The 25618-nt window shown below is 39.0% G+C and overlaps 1 protein-coding gene across 3 annotated transcripts in view; it reads left to right on the forward strand.

Moving 5' to 3' along the window:
- LOC125454746 (proteasome activator complex subunit 4) overlaps positions 1-25203 on the forward strand; it is a 157584-nt gene extending 132381 nt beyond the window's left edge. For all 3 annotated transcript variants that reach the window (XM_048535892.2, XM_048535895.2, XM_048535893.2), the window contains 5 exons: positions 486-641; positions 18556-18718; positions 18892-19025; positions 21133-21271; positions 24277-25203. In XM_048535892.2, the coding sequence (XP_048391849.1) occupies positions 486-641; positions 18556-18718; positions 18892-19025; positions 21133-21267 (588 nt within the window). In that variant the 3' untranslated portion in view covers positions 21268-21271; positions 24277-25203. The remainder of the gene's footprint in view (positions 1-485; positions 642-18555; positions 18719-18891; positions 19026-21132; positions 21272-24276) is intronic.
- Positions 25204-25618: the final 415 nt, after the last annotated feature.

The following is a 25618-nucleotide window of genomic DNA, read 5'->3' on the forward strand; positions in this document are numbered from 1 at the left end:
AAAACAGCACTATTTTTGGTGTGGACTTGCAGAAAGGTTTTATCCTGTAGTGTCTGTGCAGTTTTGTTCGATGTTGTACCTGACTGCACCTTTTGAATCGAATGCTTGTCTTGTTAAATGGGATTGTTTACATAGTGCATTATGGATGTCTGCACTTTCAAGTGGGGTCTAACTGCAAATTGAAGTGGTCATAATCTGATACAGTAGCGAGCTCCTGAATTAGTTTGAGAGGGTGGCTGGTACAGGGAAATCTGCAGTTAGTATTATATCTGTGGTTTAATGGGCATGATTTATGGAGCTATATTAAAAGTTGTTAATAGCCATGAATTCTGATATATCATGTATAAAATATCGAATTGTAGGATATTTCAGAACTTCTGTCCTGGAACTTTGCTCAATTTACTTTTGTACTTTGGCTGCTACTTTCTAATCAACAGAATTCTGTTATCAATTATCATTTGAATTATTTGTTTTTATTTGCACAGACATCAGAGAGCAGTTCTTGGCATGCAAAGTACACTATCCTAACCTACCTTCAAACCATGGTGTTCTACAATTTATTTGTTTTTTTGGACAATGAACAGGCAGTCCAAGATGTAAGATGGTTGGTTATAAAACTCTTGGAAGATGAACAATTAGAGGTAAGAATAATTAGATTACAGGAAAATTGTGATAAGTTTTATTCTAAGTCATAATGTTTTAGTTTGTGTGCACCCATGGTACAAAATACATTATTTTTTAATGTTTGAATTAAAAAAAAACCATGCTTCAGCTGTCAGTTTGGACCAACTAGGAGCCCTTACTTATGAATCAGAAAATTCAAGTCTCGCTTAACTCTGATGGATAGTGGTGAGAGAATATTGTGATGTTGAGCTCTGATTCTTTTAAGTCAGGTGTTAAATAGAGATGTTTTCCTGTTTCAGTACTCGGGTGGATATTAAATAATGCAGTTCACTGTGACATGACAAACATGTCTTCCTTTACCCCGAAAATAGAAGTGTGACAATTTATTGTTTGTCACGTTATGCTTTCACACTTGGCCACAGGTTGGTCATTTAACTTCAAAGTAAGCAATTGTGCATGAGAAAACTATAATATTTGGTATAAATGGGTTCAGGAAAGTTTCCTTAAGCAGTATACAGAGGGTTCTACTTAAGGGGCAAAATTTGACATACACATAGGACAGGTGACCAAGGTGACAGTGGGGCAGCACTTTGGGACCAGTGACCGTAGTTATTTTAAAATAGTTGTGGAAAAAGACAAAATATGCCCACAGGTTCAAGTTCTAAATTGGAGCAGGGTGAATTTTGATGAAATTAGACAGGAGCTTGCAGGGGTTGATTAGCGTAGTTTGTTTGCAGGCAAAAGGACCTCTGGCAAGTGGGAGGCCTTTAAAAGTGCTATAACTAGAGATCAAGGTCTATATGCCTCTGTCAGGGTGAAGGGCAAGGTTGACAGGAGAGGGGAACCCTGTATGACAAAGGATATTGAGGCTTTCTGCAGAAAGGAGGAGGCATGACTCAGGCCAGGCAGCTGAAATCAAGGGAATCCCCTGTAAGTAAACAGGGAATGCAGGAGTTTATTGAAGGAGGAAATTAGGAGGATGAGAAGGGGGCGTGAGATAGCTTTGGCTGAGAAGATTAGGGTGAATCCAAAGAGATTCTTTAAGTATATTAAAGGAAGAAGAATAACTCCCCTCAAGGACCAAAGTGGACATGTATGTGTGGAACTGCAAGAGATGGACAAAGTCCTCGATGAAGATTTCTCCTGTGTTTACTATGGAGAAACACATGAAGAACTTGGGGAAGTTGGTGGCAATATCTTTGGGACAGTCCATATCACAGTGAAGGATGTGTTACAAATATTAGAATGTTTGAAGGTGGATAAATCTTCTGGTCCTGACCAGGTATATCTGAGAACCCTGCAAGAGACTAAAGAAGAAATTGCTGGGGCCCTGGCTGAAATATTTGCATTATTGTTAGCCACGGGTAAAGTCCTAGAAGCCTGGAGGGTAGCGAATGTTGTGCGCTCATTTGAGAAGGGCTACAAAGAAAAACCTGGGAATTATGGACCAGTAAGCTTAATATCTGTGATAGGTAAGTAACTTGAGAAGATTCTCAGGGATAAGCATTTGGAAAGACAGGGTTTGATTAGGAGTAGTCAGCATGGCTTTGTGCATGGGAGATCATGATTCAGAAATTTGTTAAAGTTCTTTTGAAGAAGTGATCAGGAAGGTGGTTGATGGCCAGGCAGCAGACAGTCTATATGAATTTCAGTAAGGCCGTTGATAAGGTTCCATATGGTAGGCTGCTCTGGAAGGTTAGAGTACATGGAATCCAGGGAGAGCTGGCAAATTAGATACACAATTGGCTTGATGGTAGGAAGCAGAGGGTAATAACTGGAAGGATGCTTGTGTCATTGGAGACCTGTGACCGGTGGTGTGTCTCATGACAGTGCTGGTCCTATTGCTATTTGTCTATTTCAATGATTTGAATGAGAAGGTACAAGGTGTGATTAGTAAGTTCGTGGATGATGCTAAAATAGGCAGTATCGTTGACAATGAGCTAGGTTATCAAACTGCAGCAGGATCTTGATCAGCTGGGGCAGTGGGCTGAGAAAAAGCAAATGTAGTTTAATATAGATAAGTGTGAGGTGTTGAATTTTGGAAAGTCAAATCCAGTTAGGAGTTTCATGGTGAATGGTAGGGCTTTGAGTGTAGTGAAAGAGATGGACCTTGGAGTTCAGGTGCACGGTTCTCTAAGTGGAGTTACAGGTAGACAGGGCACTGAAGAAGGCTTTTGGCGCATAGGCCTTCACCAGTCAGGGTATTAAGTATAGAAGTTGGTAAGTTATGATGCAGTTGTACATTACGTTGGTGAGGCTGCTCTTGGAGTATTGTGTTCAGTTTTGGTCACCTTGCTATAGTAAGGATGTTCTTAAACTGGAAAGAGTGCAGAAGTTTCCAAGGATGTTGCCAGGGCTCAAGGCAGTGAGTTATAGGCAGAGGTTGGACAAGTTAGGACCTTTTTCTTTCGAGCATAGGAGACTGAGAGGGGATCTTATTCGAAGCTCATGAGAGGCATGAGAACGCTCTCAGTCTTTTCCCAGAGCTGGGGACTTGAGGACTAGAGGGCATAAATTTAAGGTAAGAAGGGAAAGAATATATAGGAACCTAAGGGGCAACTTTTTTTACATTGAAGTTGGGATGCATATGGAATGAGCTGCCAGCGGAAGTGGTTGAGGCAGGTACATTAACAACATTTAAAAGACATTTGGACGAATACATGGTTAGGAAAGGTTTAGAAAGACATGGGCCAAGTGCACAGAAATGGGGTTGCCATGGACAGACATTTTGGTCGGCACAGATCAGTTTGGGCCAAAAGGCCTATCTCCAGACTGTAGGACTCCAAAAAAAGTGTTCCCGTTTAAGATCCTACAACAGTTTAGCTTCTCTGTTTGAAACATTGCATTGAATTTTTGGAAACATGACCAGAAAGTTGACAGTGTGGTTTTGAAACCAAAACCATCTTGACACTTTTTCATTAATTGATTGCTGGTACATAACAACAAAATTTGTCAAATTTCAATCAACCGAAACACACTATTTCACTGCAGTATCAAAAGAGCTGCTTAACTTGCCTTTGTCAATGGGAATCTGATTTCAGCAAACATCTTGTCTTTTTGTAGTTAACTGTAGTTGATCTAAGATTACCACTTGAGGCAAATGGTGAGAAGACTGTCATTATTCAGAAATACTTGAAAATGTGCCAAGGACATTGTCTTGGCCTCACAAATCGAAGATCTGTTCATTAGTGGGGAGATTTATAAAGTATGTAGATTTAGTTCTGGCAATGATTTTGGCCAAACCCACAAATTAATTTCTTCAATATGCTACTTCAACACAGATTAAGCAAACTGAACTCTACCTTTTGTGGTGCGAAAGGTAACCTAGATCTAAAAGTTGTTCCCACAAATGTACATATAGCATCTTCAGAATCTTGGGAAGAAACCACCGAGCAGGTTAACCTGGTCCAGAAACTTACTAAATACATGTGGTGAAAGAATCATAGAATAATTACCGTACTGACAATTGAAGGGTCTGCAAGAGCACTTCAGCTAGTTTCCCTCCTTTCTCTTGCCATCCTTACCTCAGATTACAGCAGTGTCTTTCCTCATGGATTTTTGAAAGTCAAAGCTGAATCTTCCACTACCATATACCAAGGTAGTGCATTCCAGATCGTAGTCACTTTGCTTTTCCTCATGTTGCTATTGATTCTTTGCCATGTTATTTCTATCACCTTCTGTTTTTGATCTTTCCCTGTTATGGGGTATTTTCTTCATCACTACCCTTCATGATTTTGAACACTTCTCTCCAATGACTTGGCAGCTTTCTTTAAAGAGAACATCGCAGCTTCAACCAGTCTATTGTCAAAACTGAAATTCCTCATCCCTGATACCAGTCTCCTGAACTGTTTTCTTTGTCATCTCTAAATCATATCCTTTCTAAAATGTGAGGTCCAACATTGGATTTGATTCTCCAGTTAAGGATGGATTGGTGATTCAGAAAGCCTCATTATATCTTCCTTTCCATTGTACGCTATGCTTTTATAAATTCCAAGATTGTCTATTTAACCATTTTCTCAACCTTCCCTCCTGTCTTATTTGATATACATATACCTGGAGATATCTATCTTCTTTCCTTTTAAAATGAAATCATTTACTGTATGTTGCTGTTATTCCCACCACAATTCTCTACATTAAATTTCATCTCTCACTTTTTTGTTCATTCTACCAGTTTGCCTGTGCCCTTTTCATAACCTATTATTATCTTCACAGTTCACATTATATGCAAGTTCTGTCTTCTGCAAATTACAGTAATGTCTTGTACACCATCACACCACCATATAATCACTGCATCAGGCAAGACTTGTTGGTCCAGGCTGTATTGACCAACCTACCATCAAACCAGCTCCTGTCCAAAAGGCTATTTTCGATTATTGCTGAAACTCCTTGACAATCTTGCAAAATCCTGATGGCACGATGCTTAGGAGAGCTGCAGATGCCAAATATGTTTCTCTGTCTAGTCCCGAATATAATCAGAAGGATCAAACCTTCTTCACAAGCAATGTGCAACCGTCAACCATTTAATTAAATGGTACCACTATCTCTGTAAACAATGAAGCATTTCTGAATTGCTCATGTGTATTGAAGTCCTAATGAGATCCTGGAGCGCACAAGCCTTCAGAGAAAATTTTGCAGCGTACAAGATAATCATAGTATACACAAGCAGTTTTGACCTGCATATCTGAGTTAGATTTTGTTATTTGTTTTGTTTTTTTAAACTTTTGCTGCTGCCATATGAGAAAATAGCTATATCTGTAACAATTGCCATCAAAGGCTTAAAATGTGCAGGTGTGGAAATTATTACTTGATAGACAAATTATACCTTTTTATTAGGATTTAATTGTGCCTATTTTGTAAAATCGAATAATCATGCACTTGAAACAATTGCATACAGGCACACAGTCAAACAAACACAATGTACAGGTTGACTAGTGACATGGAATTTCCTAGGTAGATAATCCTACTCATTAGGAAATGTTTGCCGATGATTATACAGGTATTGTGATTTCATTGGTGCAAAGTTCTGCCTATTAGAAATAATTTTAACTCATAGTTTTATTAACTATCTTTGAAGTACTCAATTTCCTTGATTTATTATTTGCTAATTAATTATTTAACAAATTAAGGTACCCATTCGTTCTTAATTTTTTTTATTTGTTGACTGAATCTGGGCATTGCTGGCAAGACCAGCATGAATTATCCATCCCTAATTGTGTATGAAAAGGTGGTGATCCATTGCCTGGAACTGCTTCAGTCCTTGTTTTAAGAAAATAAGTCTTGTTAAGTAGGTAGTCCCAAGGTTTGATTCTAATAGTGAAGGAACGGTGATTTGTTTTTATGTCAGGGTCTTTGTCAGTTTAGTGTATGCATACTTTTGCAGTCTGAAGATCAGCCTAGTTACTTAATCTGTCTCACCTGCCTTCTGAAATCAAACCATTTTAGGTAACATAGAGGAATGCAGTTGTAGCGGCTCAGCGCAAATTTCTGCCCAAGTAAGGATTCAGATAAATCTGTGTAAAAGTCAAGCTTAATAAATTCTCAAGTCCTCTAATATTTTACTGTTAATAATAGTGCCTCTCCACCACAGTTGAGGAGTGACGGTAAGGGCTGCCCTAGTCAATAACACCCACGTCCTAGGAACAAGTATAGCCTCTTCCTTGACCTTGGAATCAGAACAGGCAGTCCGCTGCCTCGAGTGCTTTCGCAGTGCATGTAAGATTGTGGTACAAAGTTGTGTTTACAAGTTATGAATGAGGCCTTTGAAACTGGAGAGCATGCACACGCACGCACACCTCCGACCCCGGGAGGTCCGAGGGTGTTCGTTGCAGCCGTGAAACAATCTTACCTGGCCACAAAGGAAAGATCAACACTTGACTCCTGATGGTAGTGCAGAGATTCATGTTATATAGGGTAAAGTGATCCCAAATCATAGAAACAGTGATAAGTGCGTGCAAAGTTCAGCAGTAATGTATCTGCTAAAGCTATTAGGCACAGGATTCATACGATGTTGTATCCATCAAGATTTAAAGTACAGCAGGCAATAAATAGTAAAATTTTTTTTTAAAGAGTGAAAATAGAATGACCAGATAGGGGTGGTTTGTCAGGTGTTGCAATGGGACTTATGGATACTTGTAATGAATATTGAACCTGCTGGCCAGGTCCATCAATAAGTGAGAACAAAAAAGTTCATTTCATTACACTGGATTTTCTGGATTGTTTATCATTTCAAATTACTTTAAAACGAAAAATATGTTGTGTACTTGGATAAAGCAAAAACAGACAATACAAATTGAGACCCAGGTAAGGCCAGAAATTTCAGTTGATGCATCAGCATTGAGTGAACTAATTCTTCTATCAAATGCTCTGCACCTTTACCTACAACTTCTCTTTCTGCCTATTTACACTGAGCATCCCATCACTGAAGACTCTAATGTTCATATGTTCGTTTTTAAACTAAGCTCTCTGTATCCTCTCTTTGAAATCCTTCCAATATTTGTACAAGTCAGCTATAATTGTGTATATAATTAGACATGTCATTAACACATAATTAAGTAAAAGGCAGATTAGCGTCATGATCATTGCCGGGGTGATGGGATGGGAGGGTAGCTGAAAGATAAGGGCAGTTTTGTCATGGGGGATAGTGTGAGGTGAGGTGAAAGTAGTTGTTATCTTGAATATGGGTTCAGCTGGTTAGTTGGGGTGGGGTATGCTGCCGAGCCTGTGGAAGCTGCTGATCCTGTGATGTGGGCTTCTGGATGAAGGCTGCAGTTTGCTTGTGAAGGTGCATTCTGCCCATGTGCAAAGAGTAAAACTCTAAAGCGTAGTACACTATTCCAGCAGAGGAGCCGAGATTGAGGACTTCCATTTCAAATACTGGCTAGTTGGTCAGCCTAATCGTTCTTGTTGAAATAACAATCAGGTAATGCAGTGTTTTTCTGGGTTGTCAAATAAGCCTTTAATATGATCCCAAATACTTTGTCCTCCAGTTAGTTTCTATAATGAACAACAATTCCCACACAGATACCAATTAATTTAATTAACATTGCAGCAAAATTTTTAGCATTATTGTCCCATTGGCATATTGCTTGCAACTTATTGCTTTAAATAGGAGAAATATCAAGACTTGTTGCTGACTACTTTTCAGCACTGTATACAAGATTTGTATTAAATTATAAGTAATCGTTAGCACATCAACGATTGGTTACAGATGTTTGAGATATCATTGACAAATTAATTTAATTTTATTCTAGCTATAAGTTATAAATGACAAATGTGCTCAAAATCTGTCTTTTTATTCAGATCAGCTAATGTTAAGTTGCATTGTTCAACACAAGTTATTCAACACATCTTTTATACTAAAGTTTTTCTTAGGCACTGATAAGCTGTTAATTTCTAACTTTGTCACTTTCTAGGATAAGATGATGCAGGCACTTCAAGACTGTTCAAATTGCTGTTCATGCATTTTCTTCAGTTTTCCTTGTCATAATCTTTACATAAACACCCTTTATACATAGAAATTATTTCACAGACACAACTTGTGTTCAACAAATAGATTTGGAGAATAGTTAGGCTAACATAGCTAACAATCCTATGACAAAGAGGTTGAATCACTTGTGGGGGCGGGGGGGCTAGTGCATTAGTTTTTGACTTTGTCTTCTAATTTTCTGCTACTCTCACCACAATGTTCTAGTTGTGGGAGGCAATGACCTAGTTGTATTATCGCTTGACTGCTTGTCCAGGGTCAGAGGAAATGTTCTAGGTACCTTTGTTTCACATCCAGCCATGGCAGATGGTGGAATTTGAATTCAACCAAAGTCTGGAATCAAGAGTCTAATGATGACCACACAAAACCCTTGTCAATTGCTTGAAAAACCTCTCTGATTCACTAATGTGCTTTAATGCCAGAACTGCTGTCCTTACCTGGTCAGTGACCACTTGTGACTCCAGATGCACAGGAATATGGTTGACTTTTAGGGATAGGCAATAAATGATGCCCACGTGCTGTGAATGAATGAAAAAGAAGGAAAACCAAAAAGCCTGGAGTATATAGCTACACTGACTTTAGTGTGCCAAATGACACACGGCAATGACCTCACATTTGCCGGAAACTATGGGTAGATATTTGGACAATAGCTTAGTGATAATGGGAACTGCAGATGCTGGAGAATCCAAAATAATGAAATATGAGGCTGGATGAACACAGCAGGCCCAGCAGCATCTCAGGAGCACAAAAGCTGACGTTTCGGGCCTAGACCCTCCTCCAGAGAGGGGGATGGGGTGGGGGTTCTGGAATAAATAGGGGGAGAGGGGGAGGTGGACCGAAGATGGGGAGAAAAGAAGATAGGTGAAGAGGAGAGTATAGGTGGGGAGGTAGGGAGGGGATAGGTCAGTCCAGGGAAGACGGACATGTCAAGGAGGTGGGATGAGGTTAGTAGGTAGGAGATGGAGGTGCGGCTTGGGGTGGGAGGAAGGGATAGGTGAGAGGAAGAACAGGTTAGGGAGGCAGAGACAGGTTGGACTGGTTTTGGGATGCAGTGGGTGGAGGGGAAGAGCTGGGCTGGTTGTGTGGTGCAGTGGGGGGGAGGGGACGAACTGGGCTGGTTTTGGGATACGGTGGGGGAAGGGGAGATTTTGAAGCTGGTGAAGTCCACATTGATAGCATTGGGCTGCAGGGTTCCCAAGCGGAATATGAGTTGCTGTTCCTGCAACCTTCGGGTGGCATCGTTGTGGCACTGCAGGAGGCCCATGATGGACATGTCATCTAAAGAATGATGCCTCCCTAACCTGTTCTTCCTCTCACCTATCCCTTCCTCCCACCCCAAGCTGCACCTCCATCTCCTACCTACTAACCTCATCCCACCTCCTTGACATGTCCGTCTTCCCTGGACTGACCCATCCCCTCCCTACCTCCCCACCTATACTCTCCTCTCCACCTATCTTCTTTGCTCTCCACCTTCGGTCCACTAACCCCTCTCTCCCTATTTATTCCAGAACCCCCACCCCATCCCCCTCTCTGATGAAGGGTCTAGGCCCGAAACGTCAGCTTTTGTGCTCCTGAGATGCTGCTGGGCCTGCTGTGTTCATCCAGCCTCACATTTCATTATCTTGGACAATAGCTTAACTTGCCCATTTTACTTTGTTCCCATTGTTTTTGCTAGTACGGCGGTATTGACTCAGTTATGTGAATGGTCACCTTGTAGTGTAGTGGATGAATATTGCGAAAAAGAAAGAGGTGAAACATTTTGTCTTGCCCTCATCAGGATAAAAATGAACAGCAAATTTTGAACAATCATAAAAATTTATACCACAGGAGAAAAGTGCTAATTCTGGCCGTTTTCAAGGAGAAAGCAATAGGGCCCAGACTCCTGGGTAGTTTTAAGGTACAAGACTTAAACAATCCTTTTATTTGCAGACAATGGATTCCTGCATATGTCAGTTCTAGTAATCTTCCTGAACAAATTATCTTGGATTAATTGTCTTGTTAGTACAGTTATTCTTACATTTCGGATTTTTTAGCAGATTCTGTCCAGTTGTGGAATTATATTACAAACGATAGAAATTTTGTTTGTGTATTGCAATTGATAGTCTAGCAATTACAAACAAGCAATCATACGGTTTGATTTGATGAGGGAGTCAATGGAACAATGTGGCCTTTGTCCTTTGTATTGTATCAACGGTTTGAAATTGATACAACACTTTGCTCAATTGTGAGGTACCAAGCATTCCTCTTCAAACTGATAACAATATCTTATTTGTGGAAAATATCATTAATATGGAGACGGCAGAGTAGCAAATTGTTTAACCTGTTATTCGTATTTTTGAGATATTTTGTCCTTCCAAGGAATTTGAAATACACTGGGCTCTTTTCATGGGTCATATAAATCATAGAAGAGCTTTATGCTGAGCCTGTCAATTATTTTGATTTTCTTTGTCTTACTTTTTTAATTGATCCAGTTCTGAAATGGCAAGTTTGAGATTTAGGTCACTTCTCTGCTAATCCAGGAGTCATAATAAAACTTTTTAAATAGATGACTTCTTCCTATCTTGTTTGTAATACAGTTAACTAATTATGTACTTCTCCCTTTTGTCGTCTCTTCCTTTACCATATTTGTACAAAAGGAGGCTAAATTCATTTTCATTGATTGTTGCATTCCAGCTGCAGCTAATTTGTCTTCACCTTGATATGCATCTCTGTAGTCTTTTGAAAGTTTTATCAATTGCATTCTATTCAAAATATCTTAAATTTAGATAGAATAGATGAAATCTGAAATGTTTTCTTCCCTTGCTGCCTGTAGCAATGAATCTGAGGGGTCAGTATGCTAATGATGAGTAACTTTGGAGTCTAGGCAGTATTATCTATCAATGGACGTAAGTATAACAAAAGCAGTGTAGCATGGATGAAGGCAGAGAGCTATGACCACAGTGTTCTGTTCTTAAAGGTGTCTTGACGCAGAGAAATGTAACTCGCTTGATCCTCCTCCTTGACAATTTCTTTTAAAATGAATCAGTAACTTTATTGAATTATCTGAGGTTTTCCTTTTGAGATATTATCAAGTTACTTAATTTCCTGAAACAACATTAAGGTTTGCACAAGCTCTGAACCGTGTAAGCTAAATTGTCTTGGATGAGACTGGAACCGAGACACACATTTAAAAATAAGCCTCCATCTTAAGATGATGATGAGAAATTTTTGCTGTAAGGATTGTGAGTTTCTTCCTTTAGACAGTGATTTGAATAATTAAATAATGTAAGGCAGAGGTAGTTCGTTTCTGGCTCAGAGACAATGAAGGATATCTGTCCTAAATAGGAAAGTGAATTGAGGCCATCATCTGATCAGTCCTGATCTCGTTTAATGATGAAACAGGCTCAAGGGCCCAAATGGGTCCTCTGGTTCCAATCTGTATCTTTCTATGTAAGATGTATTCCTGGCATTTCGAGTTTGGGCGGCTAACATTAGACAATAGACAATAGGTGCTGGAGTAGGCCATTCGGCCCTTCGAGCCAGCACCACCATTCATTATGATCATGGCTGATCATCCACAATCAGTATCCTGTTTCTGCCTTATCCCCATAACCCTTGATTCCACTATCTTTTAAGAGCCCTGTCTAGCTCCTCTTGAAAGCATCCAGAGAGTTGGCCTCTACTGCCTTCTGGGGCAGAGCATTCCATATATCCACCACTCTCTCTGGGTGAAGAAGTTTTTCCTCAACTCTGTTCTAAATGGCCTACCCCTTTTTAAACTGTGTCCTCTGGTCCTGGACTCACTCATCAGCGGAAACACGCTTCCTGCCTCCAGAGTGTCCAATCCCTTAATAATCTTATACGTCTCAATCAGATCCCCTCTCATCCTTCTAAACTCGACAGTATACAAACCCAGTTGCTCCAATCTTTCAACATGTGATAGTCCCGCCATTCCGGGAATTGACCTTGTGAACCTACGCTGCACTCCCTCAATAGCAAGAATGCCCTTCCTCAAATTGGGAGACCAAAACTGCACACGATACTCCAGGTGCGGTCTCACTAGGGCCCTGTACAGCTGCAGAAGGACCTCTTTGCTGCTGTACTCAATTCCCCTTGTGATGAAGGCCAGCATGCTATTAGCTTTCTTCACTACCTGCTGTACCTGCATGCTTGCTTTCTTTGACAGATGTACAAGAACGCCTAGATCTCGTTGTGCTTCCCCTTTATCTCAATGGAGTCAAGTTAGGTAGTAATCTGCCTTCCTGTTCTTACCACCAAAGTGTATAACCACACATTTATCCACATTAAACTGCATCTGCTATGCATCCATCCACTCACCTAGCCTGTCTAAGTCACCCTGTATTCTAATAACATCCTCCTCACATTTCACACTGCCACCCAACTTTGTGTCATCAGCAAATTTGCTAATATTACTTCTAATGCCTTCATCTATATCATTAATATATATCATAAACATCTGCGGTCCCAGCACTGAACCTTGTGGTACCCCACAGGTCACTGCCTGCCATTCCGAAAGGGACCCGTTTATCACTACTCTTTGCTTCCTGTCAGCCAGCCAATTTTCAATCCAACTCAGTATTTTGCCCCCAGTACAATGTACCTTAATTTTGTTCACCAATCTCCTGTGCGGGACTTTATCAAAGGCTTTCTGAAAGTCCAGGTACACTACAGCCACTGGCTCTCCCTTATCCATCTTCATAGATACATCCTCAAAAAATTCCAGAAGATTAGTCAAGCACGATTTCCCCTTCGTAAATCCATGCTGACTCTGACTTATTCTGTTACCGCTATCCAAATGAGTCATAATTTCATCTTTTATAATTGACTCCAGCATCTTTCCCACCACTGACATCAGGCTAACTGGTCTGTAATTTCCTGTTTTCTCTCCCCCTCCTTTCTTGAAAAGTGGGACAACATTTGCCACCTTCTAATCTGCAGGAACTGATCCTGAATCCATAGAACCTTGGAAAATAATTACCAACGCGTCCACAATTTCTAGAGCCACCTCCTCAAGTACCTTGCGACGCAGACCATCAGGTCCCGGGGACTTATCAGCCTTCAGACCTAACAGTCTCTCCAACACCATTTCCTGCCTAATATAAATACCCTTCAGTTCGCCCATTACCCTCGGTCCTTCAGCCACTATTGAATCTGAGAGACTGCTTGTGTCTTCCCTGGTGAAGACAGATCCAAAGTACCTATTCAACTCTTCAGCCATTTCCTTGTTCCCCATAATAAATTCACCCGTTTCTGACTTCAAGGGCCCAATTTTAGTCGTAACCATTTTTTTTTCTTTTCACGTACCTAAAAAAGCTTTTACTTTCCTCCTTTATATTTTTGGCCAGTTTTCCTTCATAGCTCATTCTTTCTCTGTCTATTGCCTTTTTAGTTATCCGCTGTTGCTCTTTAAAAGCTTCCCAGTCCTCCGGCTTCCCACTCATCATTGCTATGTTATACTTCTCTTTTATTTTTATACAGTCCTTAACTTCCCTCGTCAGCCACGGCTGCCCCCGCCTCCCCTTAGGATCTTTCTTCCTCTTTGGTATGAACTATCCTGCACCTTCTGCATTATATCCAGAAATACCTGCCATTGTTGTTCCACTGCCATCCCTGCTAGGGTATTGTACCATTGAACTTTGGCCAGCTCCTCCCTCATAGCTCCATAGTTCCCTTTATTCAACTGCAATACTGACACTTCCGATTCTCCCTTCTCCCTTCTCCCTCTCAAACTGCAGATTAAAACTTATCATATTATGGTCACTACCTCCTAATGGCTCCTTTACTTTGAGGTCCCTGATCAAATCCGGCTCATTGCACAACACCAGATCTAGAATTGCCTCCTCCCTGGTGGACTCCAGTACAAGCTGTTTTAAGAGTCCATCTCGGAGGCACTCTACAAACTCCCTTTCTTGGGGTCCAGTACCATCCTGATTCTCCCAGTCTACCCGCATGTTGAAATCTCCCATAACAACTGTAGTGATACCTTTGTGACAGGCCAATTTCAACTCTTGATTCAACCTGCACCCTACCTCCTGACTACTGTTTAGGGGGCTGTAGATAACTCCCATTAGGGTTTTTCTACCCTTAGAATTTCTCAGTTCTATCCATACTGACTCTACATCTCCTGACTCTGTCCCCCCTCGCAAGGGACCAAATATCATTCCTTGCCAACAGGGCTACCCCACCCCCTCTGCCCACCAGTCGGTCCTTTCGATAGCACGTATAGCCTTGAATATTCAGTTCCCAGGCCCTGTCCGCTTGAAGCCACGTCTCAGTTATCCCCACAACATCATACTTGCCAACTTCCAACTGAGGTTCAAGCTCATCCACCTTATTTCTTATGCTTCATGCATTCATATAATAGCATCTTTTAATGTGTTCACAAAGCACTTCAAGGGAGCATTGTTAAACAAAATATAACCCAAACAAACATGATGTAATGTCAAATAGCTTGGCCAAAGAGGTACCTCTGTAGGAGTGTCTCAAAGGACTAAAGGTGGAATCATCTAGTCATCTAGTTAGGAAATATCATAGCTTGGTGTATAGGCATCAGAAGACACAGCAGCCAATAGTGGAGTGATTAAAATCTGGGATGTTCAAGACTCCAGAGTTAGATGAACACAGAAATCTGAGGCTTATTGGGTTGAAGGAGTTTAGAGATAAGGACACATGAAACAGACTTGAAAAGAAGAATAGGAACTCTATAATCACAACCAGGTCAGTGAGCACGTAGGTGATATGAGTTAGACTTGTTGTTACTTAAGGCATGCACTGTGGACTGTTGAATAAATTCACATTTTTAGGATCTAGAATGGTAAATCAACCAGGAGTGAATTGGAATAGTCTAGTCTAGAAACAACAATCATGAATTTTAGATTTCAAGAGCAGATAAGTTGAAATGGGACTGAACTCTGGCAATGTTATTGAAGAAGGCACTCACGGTGATTGGAAGATCTTCCCGGGATTCAATATGGCACCATGGTTTTTCATCTCTAACTAATGCCAGGGACTGGAATAGGGACAGTAACTATTAAAGGGAGTTTGCAACAGGGACCAAAAACAGAAGCTTTTTGTGGTATTAATTGGAGGAAATTTCTGCTCATCCACTACTTGATGTCAGGTGAGGCAATCTAGTAATTTAGCAACAGTGGAGGAATTGAAAGCGACAATAGTGAAGTAGAGCTGTGATTGGTCAGGGGGCATTTGAATGCTCCTACTTTACCTTGGAGTTTGGGGATCAGTGCTACTCCCCTCCATGACAGTTTTTAATGAGGAAAGTGTACAAAATATAGCCAATTAGAAAGGCTTTGTTAAAGAGAAAGATGTCATTACCTTTCGACCAGGCTTTCATCAAAGTTCTGATGTCAAATGTAGTTATCTACAAAAAGCCAATGACAAGAACATGCTTCACAACAGAACAAATATTTAGGAAGGAAATACGTAGAAAAGCATAGTCCTTAGGGTCAGCATTGAAATGTTGTTTGGACAGGAAAGAAATTGACATGGTGGAAGTGCTGGACAGGAATGCTGATCAAGGTGTGATAGAGCAATTATTGTGTGTGGTGAGTTTCAAGTGTTTTCAAGGATGCAGCAGCATCCGCCCCCCCCGCCCCAACACCGCGCACACGCAAAAAAGCTGTTGGATCATCTAAAAGGGAGTCAAACCTGGGACAGTGGCAAGAGAGCAGAAGTTTGTGAGGTCGGAAGTATTGGATCTTGGGAACTGAGTGAAATATCTGTCTTAAAATATCACCTTTTTCAAAAGAAAATACCGTCGAGGCAGGAAATTTGAAATAAAAGTGAATAATGCAAGTCACACACCTGCATGGTTAAAGAAACTGAGTTAACATTCCAGTATGTGATTATCAGAGATACAATATTCAGTCTTTTATGCCTACGTATGTAGTCCCATCAGCATAGAAATTAGAACATCTCTACCTGTACCTTTTTTAATTATTTAAGTCTTCAACCTGTGTTTAATGAAATTTATCTATTCCTTCATATTTTTTATAAAGGTAGTGACTGATTTTATTGAGTACCTTCTGTGACAACTTTCTAAATTGGGGAGTAGAGTTGAGGTTAAATTTTGATCTTTAACGTTAACTTTTGCCTTGTTGCCTCAAAATTGATGCAGTTAATATACAGAGTACATGAACTGTGGCTTTTTGCATTCGCCTAGTTACCAAATATGCTAATGGCTAAATATAACTGCCTGCTGTCATTCATTTCACACTGTACTTAATTGATTTTAATACAACATGCAGTGTTGTAAATAAGTCCATAATGCCTCTGCTCATTTTCATTTGTGAAGTTTCACGGGTGTGAGATTGCATTAGTCCTTTCTGGTTCATTTAATAGTTTAGTCCTTAAAGATTTGGTTGATTTTTCACACTAGGCTATTCTGTTACTTTCCTTGGTCAGTATGCCAGTGTACCTTTTTGAGACAAGCTCATGGTAACATCACTCTCACATGTAACCTGAGGAAATAAAGGGATCCACTTGAAATGTGACATACCATTAGTAGTATGCTGCTATATTGTAAGCAAATAGCTTAATACTAGCCCAGATATTTCTGTGCCTGAGAATTTAATAATTGTATATCATAACTAGTTATAGTAAACAACTGGATTCTTCAGCATTCTAGACTCATGCATTATAAGGAACGGCATAAACATTACCGCGTTAGGTTAAAATACCCTGCTGGAAGCAAAACCCACATAGAGGTTCAGCATTTACTTAGAACACTGCTGTCATTTTACATTTTTCATTTGATATGTCAATTCAAATAACCTGTATTAGTAATCCACACATTTGTTCTGTCGTAATAGTGTTCAGTTAGCATGGTACTTGCAGCATCACTGTATGTTACTGAAGATCAGAGTATTGTGTTCGTGAATTTAAGTTTTAACCTGCAGGCTGTATACAAAATACCATTGAAAGTAATTTGATAGATTAAGTTAATGGATACTTGATGTAAAAAATGTTCTATGCACTTTTGTGCAATTTTGTTGCAGAGACTGTTCTTTTAAGCTCTTGACACATTCACTATGAAAGAAACCTAAATGTTGCAATTATAGCTACTGTGATGTTAGGATTAATTTTGTCCTGTAATAACTAAACGCCCAAGTCTGTCGTGTAATTAATACTTCCAACAAAGTGCATCTGATGCCACCCATCTACTAATGTGGTTGTAACATGGTTGTGTGAACAAAGTTGAATTGTGGTACAGAATTTATACTGTGTGGTGGTGATGGGGGGCTGGTAGGAATGGTGGTGTTGTGCCAAGTCATTGCTGGTCTGTGGTTTTAGAATGTTTTTAAGAATTGCAGTGTAAGCACTTTTAAATTATTTCTCTACCTGTTTATGTAAGATGCTGTGTACATGTTTAGTTTTTTTTCTCAACAGTAGTAGATCAGATGGTCAACAGCAACCAAATGATCACTTTTCATAGTGTGTTGACATCCATCCTGAGAGATGGAGTTTTTAATCTCTATAGAGGAAATTTATAATTTTGTTATTTGCAGCTGATTTCAGTGTTTAATACTTTTGTGGTGTTTAATATCTAGAGAACCGTAGTGATATATGATCGGGCTTGTGTGTGTTTATTTTGACCCCACTTGCTATATCTCTCTGTCTTGAACTGTCTTCTTTGATTACTGGGTTCTACTTTCCTCTTTTGGTGTTGCAGAAGTTGAAGTAGGGTGCTTTTGTTATGATTAGAAAGAGTTCAGTACGTCAGTTCAGAGTTCAAAGTAGTACACGTGAATTCTGAACAGTCTATATCATTCTGATGTCTTTTCACTGGAGGGTGTGGAGTTTGTGATGGGGCAATGATTTATTAGGGAAAGTTACAGGTCATCTAAGTTTGTCAGGCAAATAACATCAAGAGTGTGCATTTGACTTCAGCTCATTGTGAAGAGTTAGGTGAAGTAGTGAGTAAATTAGATAAAGGAAGCAGACAACTAGGTGGGGGGAAAATCTACTTGTGGTAGAGATGTGGGAAGAGAATTGACATTGCTGGAGGCACTTGGGCAGTGCATGGAGGATTAGGAATAGAACAAAGCAAAACTAATCTCCTGTTGCAGGAAACTGAAGAGGAGATGATTTTGAAAAATAATATGGTTGTCTATGCTAAAGTTAGAAGTTAAGGAGGCACGACGCATTTGTCCAGACACACAATTTCATGTATAACTTGGGGGTTTTTGAAGCTGATGGGATAAGAATATTATTGGAAGTCAGATAGCAAGATGTTTACAAACTTTGCAGAGTTTACAAATGGATCCGTTATCGATAATAAGCTGGTGGCCTGCTGTATATTTTGGAATGAATTTGGAATGAATAGGCTTCGTGCTACTGAAGGAACGGACGTGAATGATGCAGAATGGTGTGTTGGGCACCTTTTGTGAACAGTGGGTATCAACTAATGAGCATCTGTTTCCTGCTCACAGGCAAGAGAAATGGCTGCTACCACACTGAGTGGTCTGTTACAGTGCAACTTTCTGACCATGGATTGCTCCATGCAGAGTCACTTTGAACAGCTCTGCAAGACCAGGCTTCCAAAGAAGAGGAAGAGAGATGCAGGCATGGCAGTGGATACAATTCCTCCAGCAGGTAAAAGGAATTGGCCTGTCGGTCAGAAGCTACTTTTAGGCTAATCATTTAATATTTTACATCTTGGTTTCCCTGTTGATTGTCTAAAAGATGAACATGCAATAAGTGAGCACAAGTTAAAATCCACTTAAGGATGCAAATTTTGACAAAATTTCTAATGATTTTCCCTGTAGATTTAGTTCGTCGACATGCTGGAGTGTTGGGACTAAGTGCCTGCATTTTATCGAGTCCGTATGAAGTGCCAACTTGGATGCCACAACTTCTGATGAACCTTAGTGTTCACCTCAATGATCCACAACCTATAGAGGTAAAATGAAACCATTATTTAAATACATTGTATTTCCTAGTGTTGCATTACACAACATTGAGTTGTGAATGCAGCAATATCAAAAACTTCGAATTACCTATTTCTAGTTCCATGTAAGAACTGCAACTGTATACCTTCATTCATATCGTACAATATTAAATTATACTTGGATTAACCATATAGTCTTGATTTTCTGGTATGGGTAAATCTTTACATCTGAGTGATTTTTGAAACTAATACATTGCTATGAATGGAAGTGTGCGGTTCTGTTCACTTTCATAGCTAGTACATGATTATGTGCAGTTTCAGGTCAGATTTGCATATAAACAGGGATATCAGTAGTGGTGTGAACTAAAAATGGGCTGTCATTGAGAACACAAACAATTAAAGGGAAATATAACTTTTGCTAGTCATTTTTTAAAAACGTTTTGAAAGACTCAACATTTCAAACCTTGACCGTTTTAACTAGGGTTGATGGGAAGCAAATGAAGAATAAAAATAAGTGTGCAGGTTCAGGCTGAGTTTGTAGAGAAATGAAAGCTTCTCTTGGAGATAGTTGAATTGGGGCCTGCCCTCTCTGCTCCCTCCACAGCGCTCAGTTCCATGGACCAGCATATTTTTGCCAAGGTGGAGGCTAGCTATTTGTTCATGCAGCCTTGTGCTCCAATTAGCAGCAAGTGTTATAGAAGATGGTGCAGCTTTGCATCTGCCTCTATAATGAGTTGGTCTCTGGAGATGGTTGTAAGGAGTCATGAACAGGTAGGTGTGCTAGCCCCTCTTTGTTTGGATGATGACATTTTAGTGTCAGTGATTCATACAGCATAGAAACAGGCCCACCATGCTGCTGATCAAACACTAAATTACACTAATCCCATTTACCTGCGCTTCATCCATAGCCTACCATGCCCTGATACTTTTTAAGTAATCATCCAGATGCTTCTGTCTTCAACACCCACCTCAGGCAGAACATTGTATTTCCGCCGCCCTGTGGGTGAAAAAATTCTTTCTCAGATCGCCTCTAAACCGTATGCTCCTCACTTTAACCCTGCACACTCGACTTAAATATAATTGCATTAGGAGAAGTGCAAATAATTTCACTCCACAGATTGCTAGGATGAATGATTTGTCTTATGCGGAAATATTGGACAATTGTATCCATGAATTTAGAAGAATGAGAGGTGATCTTATTGAAGCATATAAAGACTTCACAGCAAGGTGCTGAAAGTATGTTTCCCTTATGAGAGAGACTAGAAGTGAGGGCGCAGTGCCCAGAGGGTGATTAGTCTGTGGAACTCTTTGCTCCATAGACCAGTGGAGATAGGGTTATAGCATGTTTTTAAGACTGAGTCAAAAAGTTCCTTGACTAAAAAGGGACTCAAAAGGTATTGGGGATAGACAGGAAGGTAGAGATCACAACCACATCTGTGATATTACCAAATGACAGAGTAGGCGTGACAACCTGAATACCCCACTCACATTTCTTATGTTTGTATATTTGTGTGACCTTAGGATGTAAATCATAAGGTGCTGTGGACCTGTCAGCATTTAGCTTGGTTTAATGTAGTGGGTCAGCCAGCACATCTTCAGCAATACCTTTATACTATCACAAATAATTCCATCCTCAAACATCTGTTTTTATATACATGTTTGCCCCTGAAATCTGATATCTTTGAGCATAGGATCAGTTGGCTCTCCATTGCTGTAGCACTGTTACAAAATCCTTTTCTTGTGGGTTCATCAGAAGCACCTCAATTTGAACTTTAGCTCTGCCCAAAAAAATAATTTATCCTTTCTTGACTCTAGCCCAAACTCCATACAGTTTTGCTGCTTCTTTGATCCCGAGTTCCATTTCAAAACACATACCTTATGTCACCAACACTGATTTTCTTCCACCACTCTATTATTTCTTGCTACTTTATGCTCATTGGTGTTGAAACCCTAGTTGATGTTTTGTTATTTATTATTCAAATGCTGTTATTTTTAGTGCCCACCAGCTCATGTTTTTTACTTACTTGTTGAAATACCTGCTTGATTCATATTGGATTAACTTTGTTCTTAGTCCCCAATTTTATATTTCACTTTTTTCAAAATTGTTCTGTTTTTGCAGATGACTGTGAAGAAAACATTATCCAATTTCCGAAGAACTCACCATGATAACTGGCAAGAGCATAAGCAGCAATTCACAGACGATCAGTTGGTGATTCTTGCAGACCTCCTTGTGTCACCATGTTATTATGCATGAGGAGGTATAAAAGCAATTGAAATCAAATACTTGCAAAATCCAATATTTGTCTCAACCTGTTATCACCTGTTAACTTATTGCAGATATATAGAATATTACAATTTTTGGGAGGCAGAGTTGGGTTTTTTAGATTGTACATGAGTATTGTGCAAAATTATTGGCGCATTGCATTACCGCATTGTATTGCCACATTGCGTTTGGAATAACAGTTGGTCTGAAACAGTAGATTGTACTAGAATGAAGATGTTGTGTCATATTAATATAAGAACTGGGGTAATTTTACTTGGATCACTTGAACTTCAGAGTTGTGTGCAAAACACATCTTAAATGAGTGGACCACTATAGCTTATATCTGTTTTGTTAAATAATGTATTTGTAATTTTCCTTGAACAACTTCTTTTGTATTTATTTCCTCATTTCTCCTCTCCATTCTATACTGACTGAGTGACTGCTGTTGGAATTCTGTCTTGAGGTAGATTATTGATTAAATTGCATTTGTCTTTGCTGGAAAAGTAAATGGTGTTCTACCTTTTTGATTAATGCTCCCTGATTAGGTACAATGTGCATCTACTGGAGTTTCATCAGTAAGATCCTAGATAAAGGAGGAGGTAACTCTGAAGTGAATTCAGAGAAATCTCTCTCGGGTTATCTGGAAACTGCTCATTAATGTTGTCAGTTCTGTGTTTTATTTTGATTGTGTCTTAGTCTTAGGTGTTCAATCTGTGATAATTATAATTGTCGCAATTGAGAGTTGGCATTACTGTACTGATTGTTTTGAGGAAAATTTTATAAATTTGAAATTCAGTAGTGACAGGTGATTGCTGTATAGTCAGTTTTTTTTCCCCAAGAATGTTAATCTCTTGATCAGCTTTTCCAGAGCACTTGTTTGCATATAAAAATCAATAAAATACTGCTAGGATGTTTGTTGGCTGCCCTCGTAACCTGTGCTACAGTGCTGGCTCAAGAGGGCGGCAAAGATTTAAATGCAGGTCTCCGTAAAATGCAAGAGGCAAAAACTAAGGAAGTTTTGAGATAGGGCAAAAATTATCTATACTTTGCACAAATTTGTCTTTCTGTGCATTAACAACAAAATCAAAATTGTGATTTCCATCATTTGATAGTAGACTAGAATAAGAAATATTTTGTGCCAAGGAAAGGAAACTTGTTTCCGGTGTTTATTTAAAATAAACAACTGTTCCTTCAAGGAAGGATTCCAAAACCTGATTCTAGGTAATAAAGAGAGAAATTAGAGGATCATTGAGGAAATGGTGATCACAATGTAATTAAGTTCTGAGTGAAACAGTGAAGATAAAGACACTTGGTGAAATAAAAAAAATGTATAAAGGAACCATATTCAGAATAGAAAATTGTCAACTACATTGATAATAAATATTGGAATGTAGATGGAAAAGCTACAAGTTAATACATAACAACAAAGGGTGAAACATGTGGTAGAGCTATTAGGTGATGATGATCTAGTTAAAAGAAGTGGTAAGCGTATAAAGAAATATAAAGGAAGCTAGGTCAAATGTAAAGAATATAGCAAAGGACATCAAGCTTTCTGATGTCAATTTTATCCCAACACAGTCTCGGTCTTCAGCTTTGACGATTCATCTCCATTTTCTCATCTGTTCATGACCAAGATATTCTCTTTCCTATGTATCTCCACATCCATGAGGTATATATTTTGCCTTTAAAGCCAGACTAATGACAGACCATTTCAGATGCTCCATGATTTCCCTTCGCTTCATTAAATGAAGTATGACAACTTGTAGTTTTTGACAGAGATCATCCATCCAACTGTGTGCTGCTACCCCTTCTTCCCCTTGACCACTAAATCTTTTGTATAGAAGACTCCATTTGGAATTGCCTCTGTATTACCTCCATTTCCTTTTCCTCTTCCAAGCTCCTGATTCAGGGGAAACTGATAGTGATGATGTCACTGAATACATGATCTACAGGTCAAAACTAATGGACTGGGGTCACAGGTTCATATCCTACAATAGTATCTGATGGACTTTACATTGTAGGCTTTTATTTAAATTTTAAAGCTTATCTGTGTAGTAATGAGTATGAATCCATCATTAATTGCCATAAAGCTCATCTGGTTTGATAACATTCTTTAAGGAAGGCAGTCTGCCATCATTATCTCGTCTGGCCTGTTTATGATGCTAGATTCATTCTAATATGATTGACGCAATCTTTTCTGATCAACCTTTCAGAGAATTACGGTGCGCACACGAATAGGTGGGACTTGAACCTGGGTCTCCTGGTTCGGAAGTAGTGACACTATGACGGCATCACAAGAGTTTTCTGGTTGACTCTTAACTGTTTTCTGAAATGGCTTAGGAAACCACTCTATTCAAGGCTGAATAAGGATGGGCAATAGATTCTGGCAGTTTCCAGTGATGCTTACATTACATGAAAGATTTTTTTAAAATCATCGATTACTTTGACCCATGTGTTGTTTGCCTCCTCCTAATGGTTTTATATTATCCCTAATGATGCACTTTGGGGTGACTTGTTTTAAAGGTTGTACACAAATGTAAATTTTTGCATTCCAGGCTGTAAAAGTTGTTGTAGTAAATGATCAGGAATTGGTTCCATTAGTCAATTAAGATGCTAACCAGAGAGGAGAAATTTAGGGTAAGAGTTAATGGGAAACACTACTGTGGAAACGGAATGCACGTTTTGTAAATTGTCAAATTGTTTGTAGAAAATGCATAATAGATATGGAAATTTAAATATAAAAGGTATGGAAGAAAAACATGCATCTGAACTTAATTGGCCAAATGATCCAGTTTCAAAAATGCTCCCTCTGATATACATCCATCCTGTAGTACCACTGGAAGAAATGTATCTTTAAGTTTTTAAAATTTTGTGCAGAGAAATGTAAATATTGATTTTGTTTTATTGCTCCAACTTTAAACCTGATTTGTTTGTCTTTGATGTTTAGAATCAGACCTATTCAGATCTGACCGTGTGTTTTTATTCTTTATCCCCTTCTAGATAGTAGTTCTGTTGACCGAAAGGAGTCTTGGTGCTACTGCTAATGAACAAAGGAGAACATTTGTTTTGTACATATGCCTGAGAATCTCTTTAACCGTATAAATCTTCTGAAGAGCCAAGAAGCTGCAAATATAATTTCTGTTCCCTTAAAGACATATGGATCTTTTTCAGTCAAAATACATACAAATTTAGAGAACAGCAGAAAATGTGTACGTATGTAAATGTTTAGTAGAATTTTCACTAATATATAGACAGTTTTTTTGCTTACTTACAAAAACATTGTAATTAAACAAAAAATCATTCTGCTGAATTTGTAAAATTCTTGTACAGTTTTGGCTCAAATTCCTCAATTTCTCGACTGCTCTTATGATAGCACCACTGACAATTTCATAATTTATATGTGGCGTTGTAAGAAATGTAAAAAATGTAGAAACAGGAGATGAGCTACTACATTTGTACAAAATGTAATCTTCAAAGACAGTCATATGATCTTGAAATTCATTCGTAGAATGGTGTAAACTTAATAGTGGTTTTGTCTTCAGATCATGTGCTTTACTCGGTTTTATGGTTTATGCTTTCAAGAAAATGTGTTTTTGACCTGAATTTTGCTCAACTTGAGAAAGTTTATCGTGCTGTTGGTCTTGATGTGTTTAAATCATTTTAATTGTTCTCAGTATCTTCAGTCTTTTTATCCAATTTGTTTTTACCTTTGTTTTTTCAGCTATCAAAAATTGGTTACATATGATGTGTGGAGGCATCAGATGTATCTTTTGAATGATTGGCATTATGATAAACTATGGGTAAAAAGTCAGATCATATTACTGTGCAGTTGCTCATTATAACATGTCAAAGACTTAACCACTATTTAGGGTAGTGCTGAAAAGAAGTGGTTTTTGATGTACTATTTGGTTATTTTAAAGCCAATAAATGGATTGTTTGTAACAAATTTGCGTTATGTTGTGAGAATGTCCCAATCTTGCATAAGTATTTATTATGTCTATTTTTAGGAAAGTTTTAAGATATTATAGGAGGACAAAATTCTTTGTATTCCTTCAGTCTTGACATAAGTAGCAAAATTGCTCTTAAAGACACTTTGTTCAAATAGTCTCTTTCGCATCCATCCCCATAGCTTGGTGGGATTGTAGTCTCAGATTTCTTTCACCTTTAGGTTCTGTGCATGGATCTGTACCTGTATGTGAATAACATCATATATTCAGTTGTTGGAATATATTCTCATTTGACCAGGTAGAAACTTGCTGGAGACCATTGAAAGGCTGCATTACTTAGTGTACCACTTCCTCAATTTTGGGAGACAAACTGATGATTCTTTGACACTACTGTA

The sequence above is a fragment of the Stegostoma tigrinum genome, chromosome 9, assembly GCF_030684315.1.
Source record: "Stegostoma tigrinum isolate sSteTig4 chromosome 9, sSteTig4.hap1, whole genome shotgun sequence".
Classification (NCBI taxonomy): Eukaryota; Metazoa; Chordata; class Chondrichthyes; order Orectolobiformes; family Stegostomatidae; genus Stegostoma; species Stegostoma tigrinum.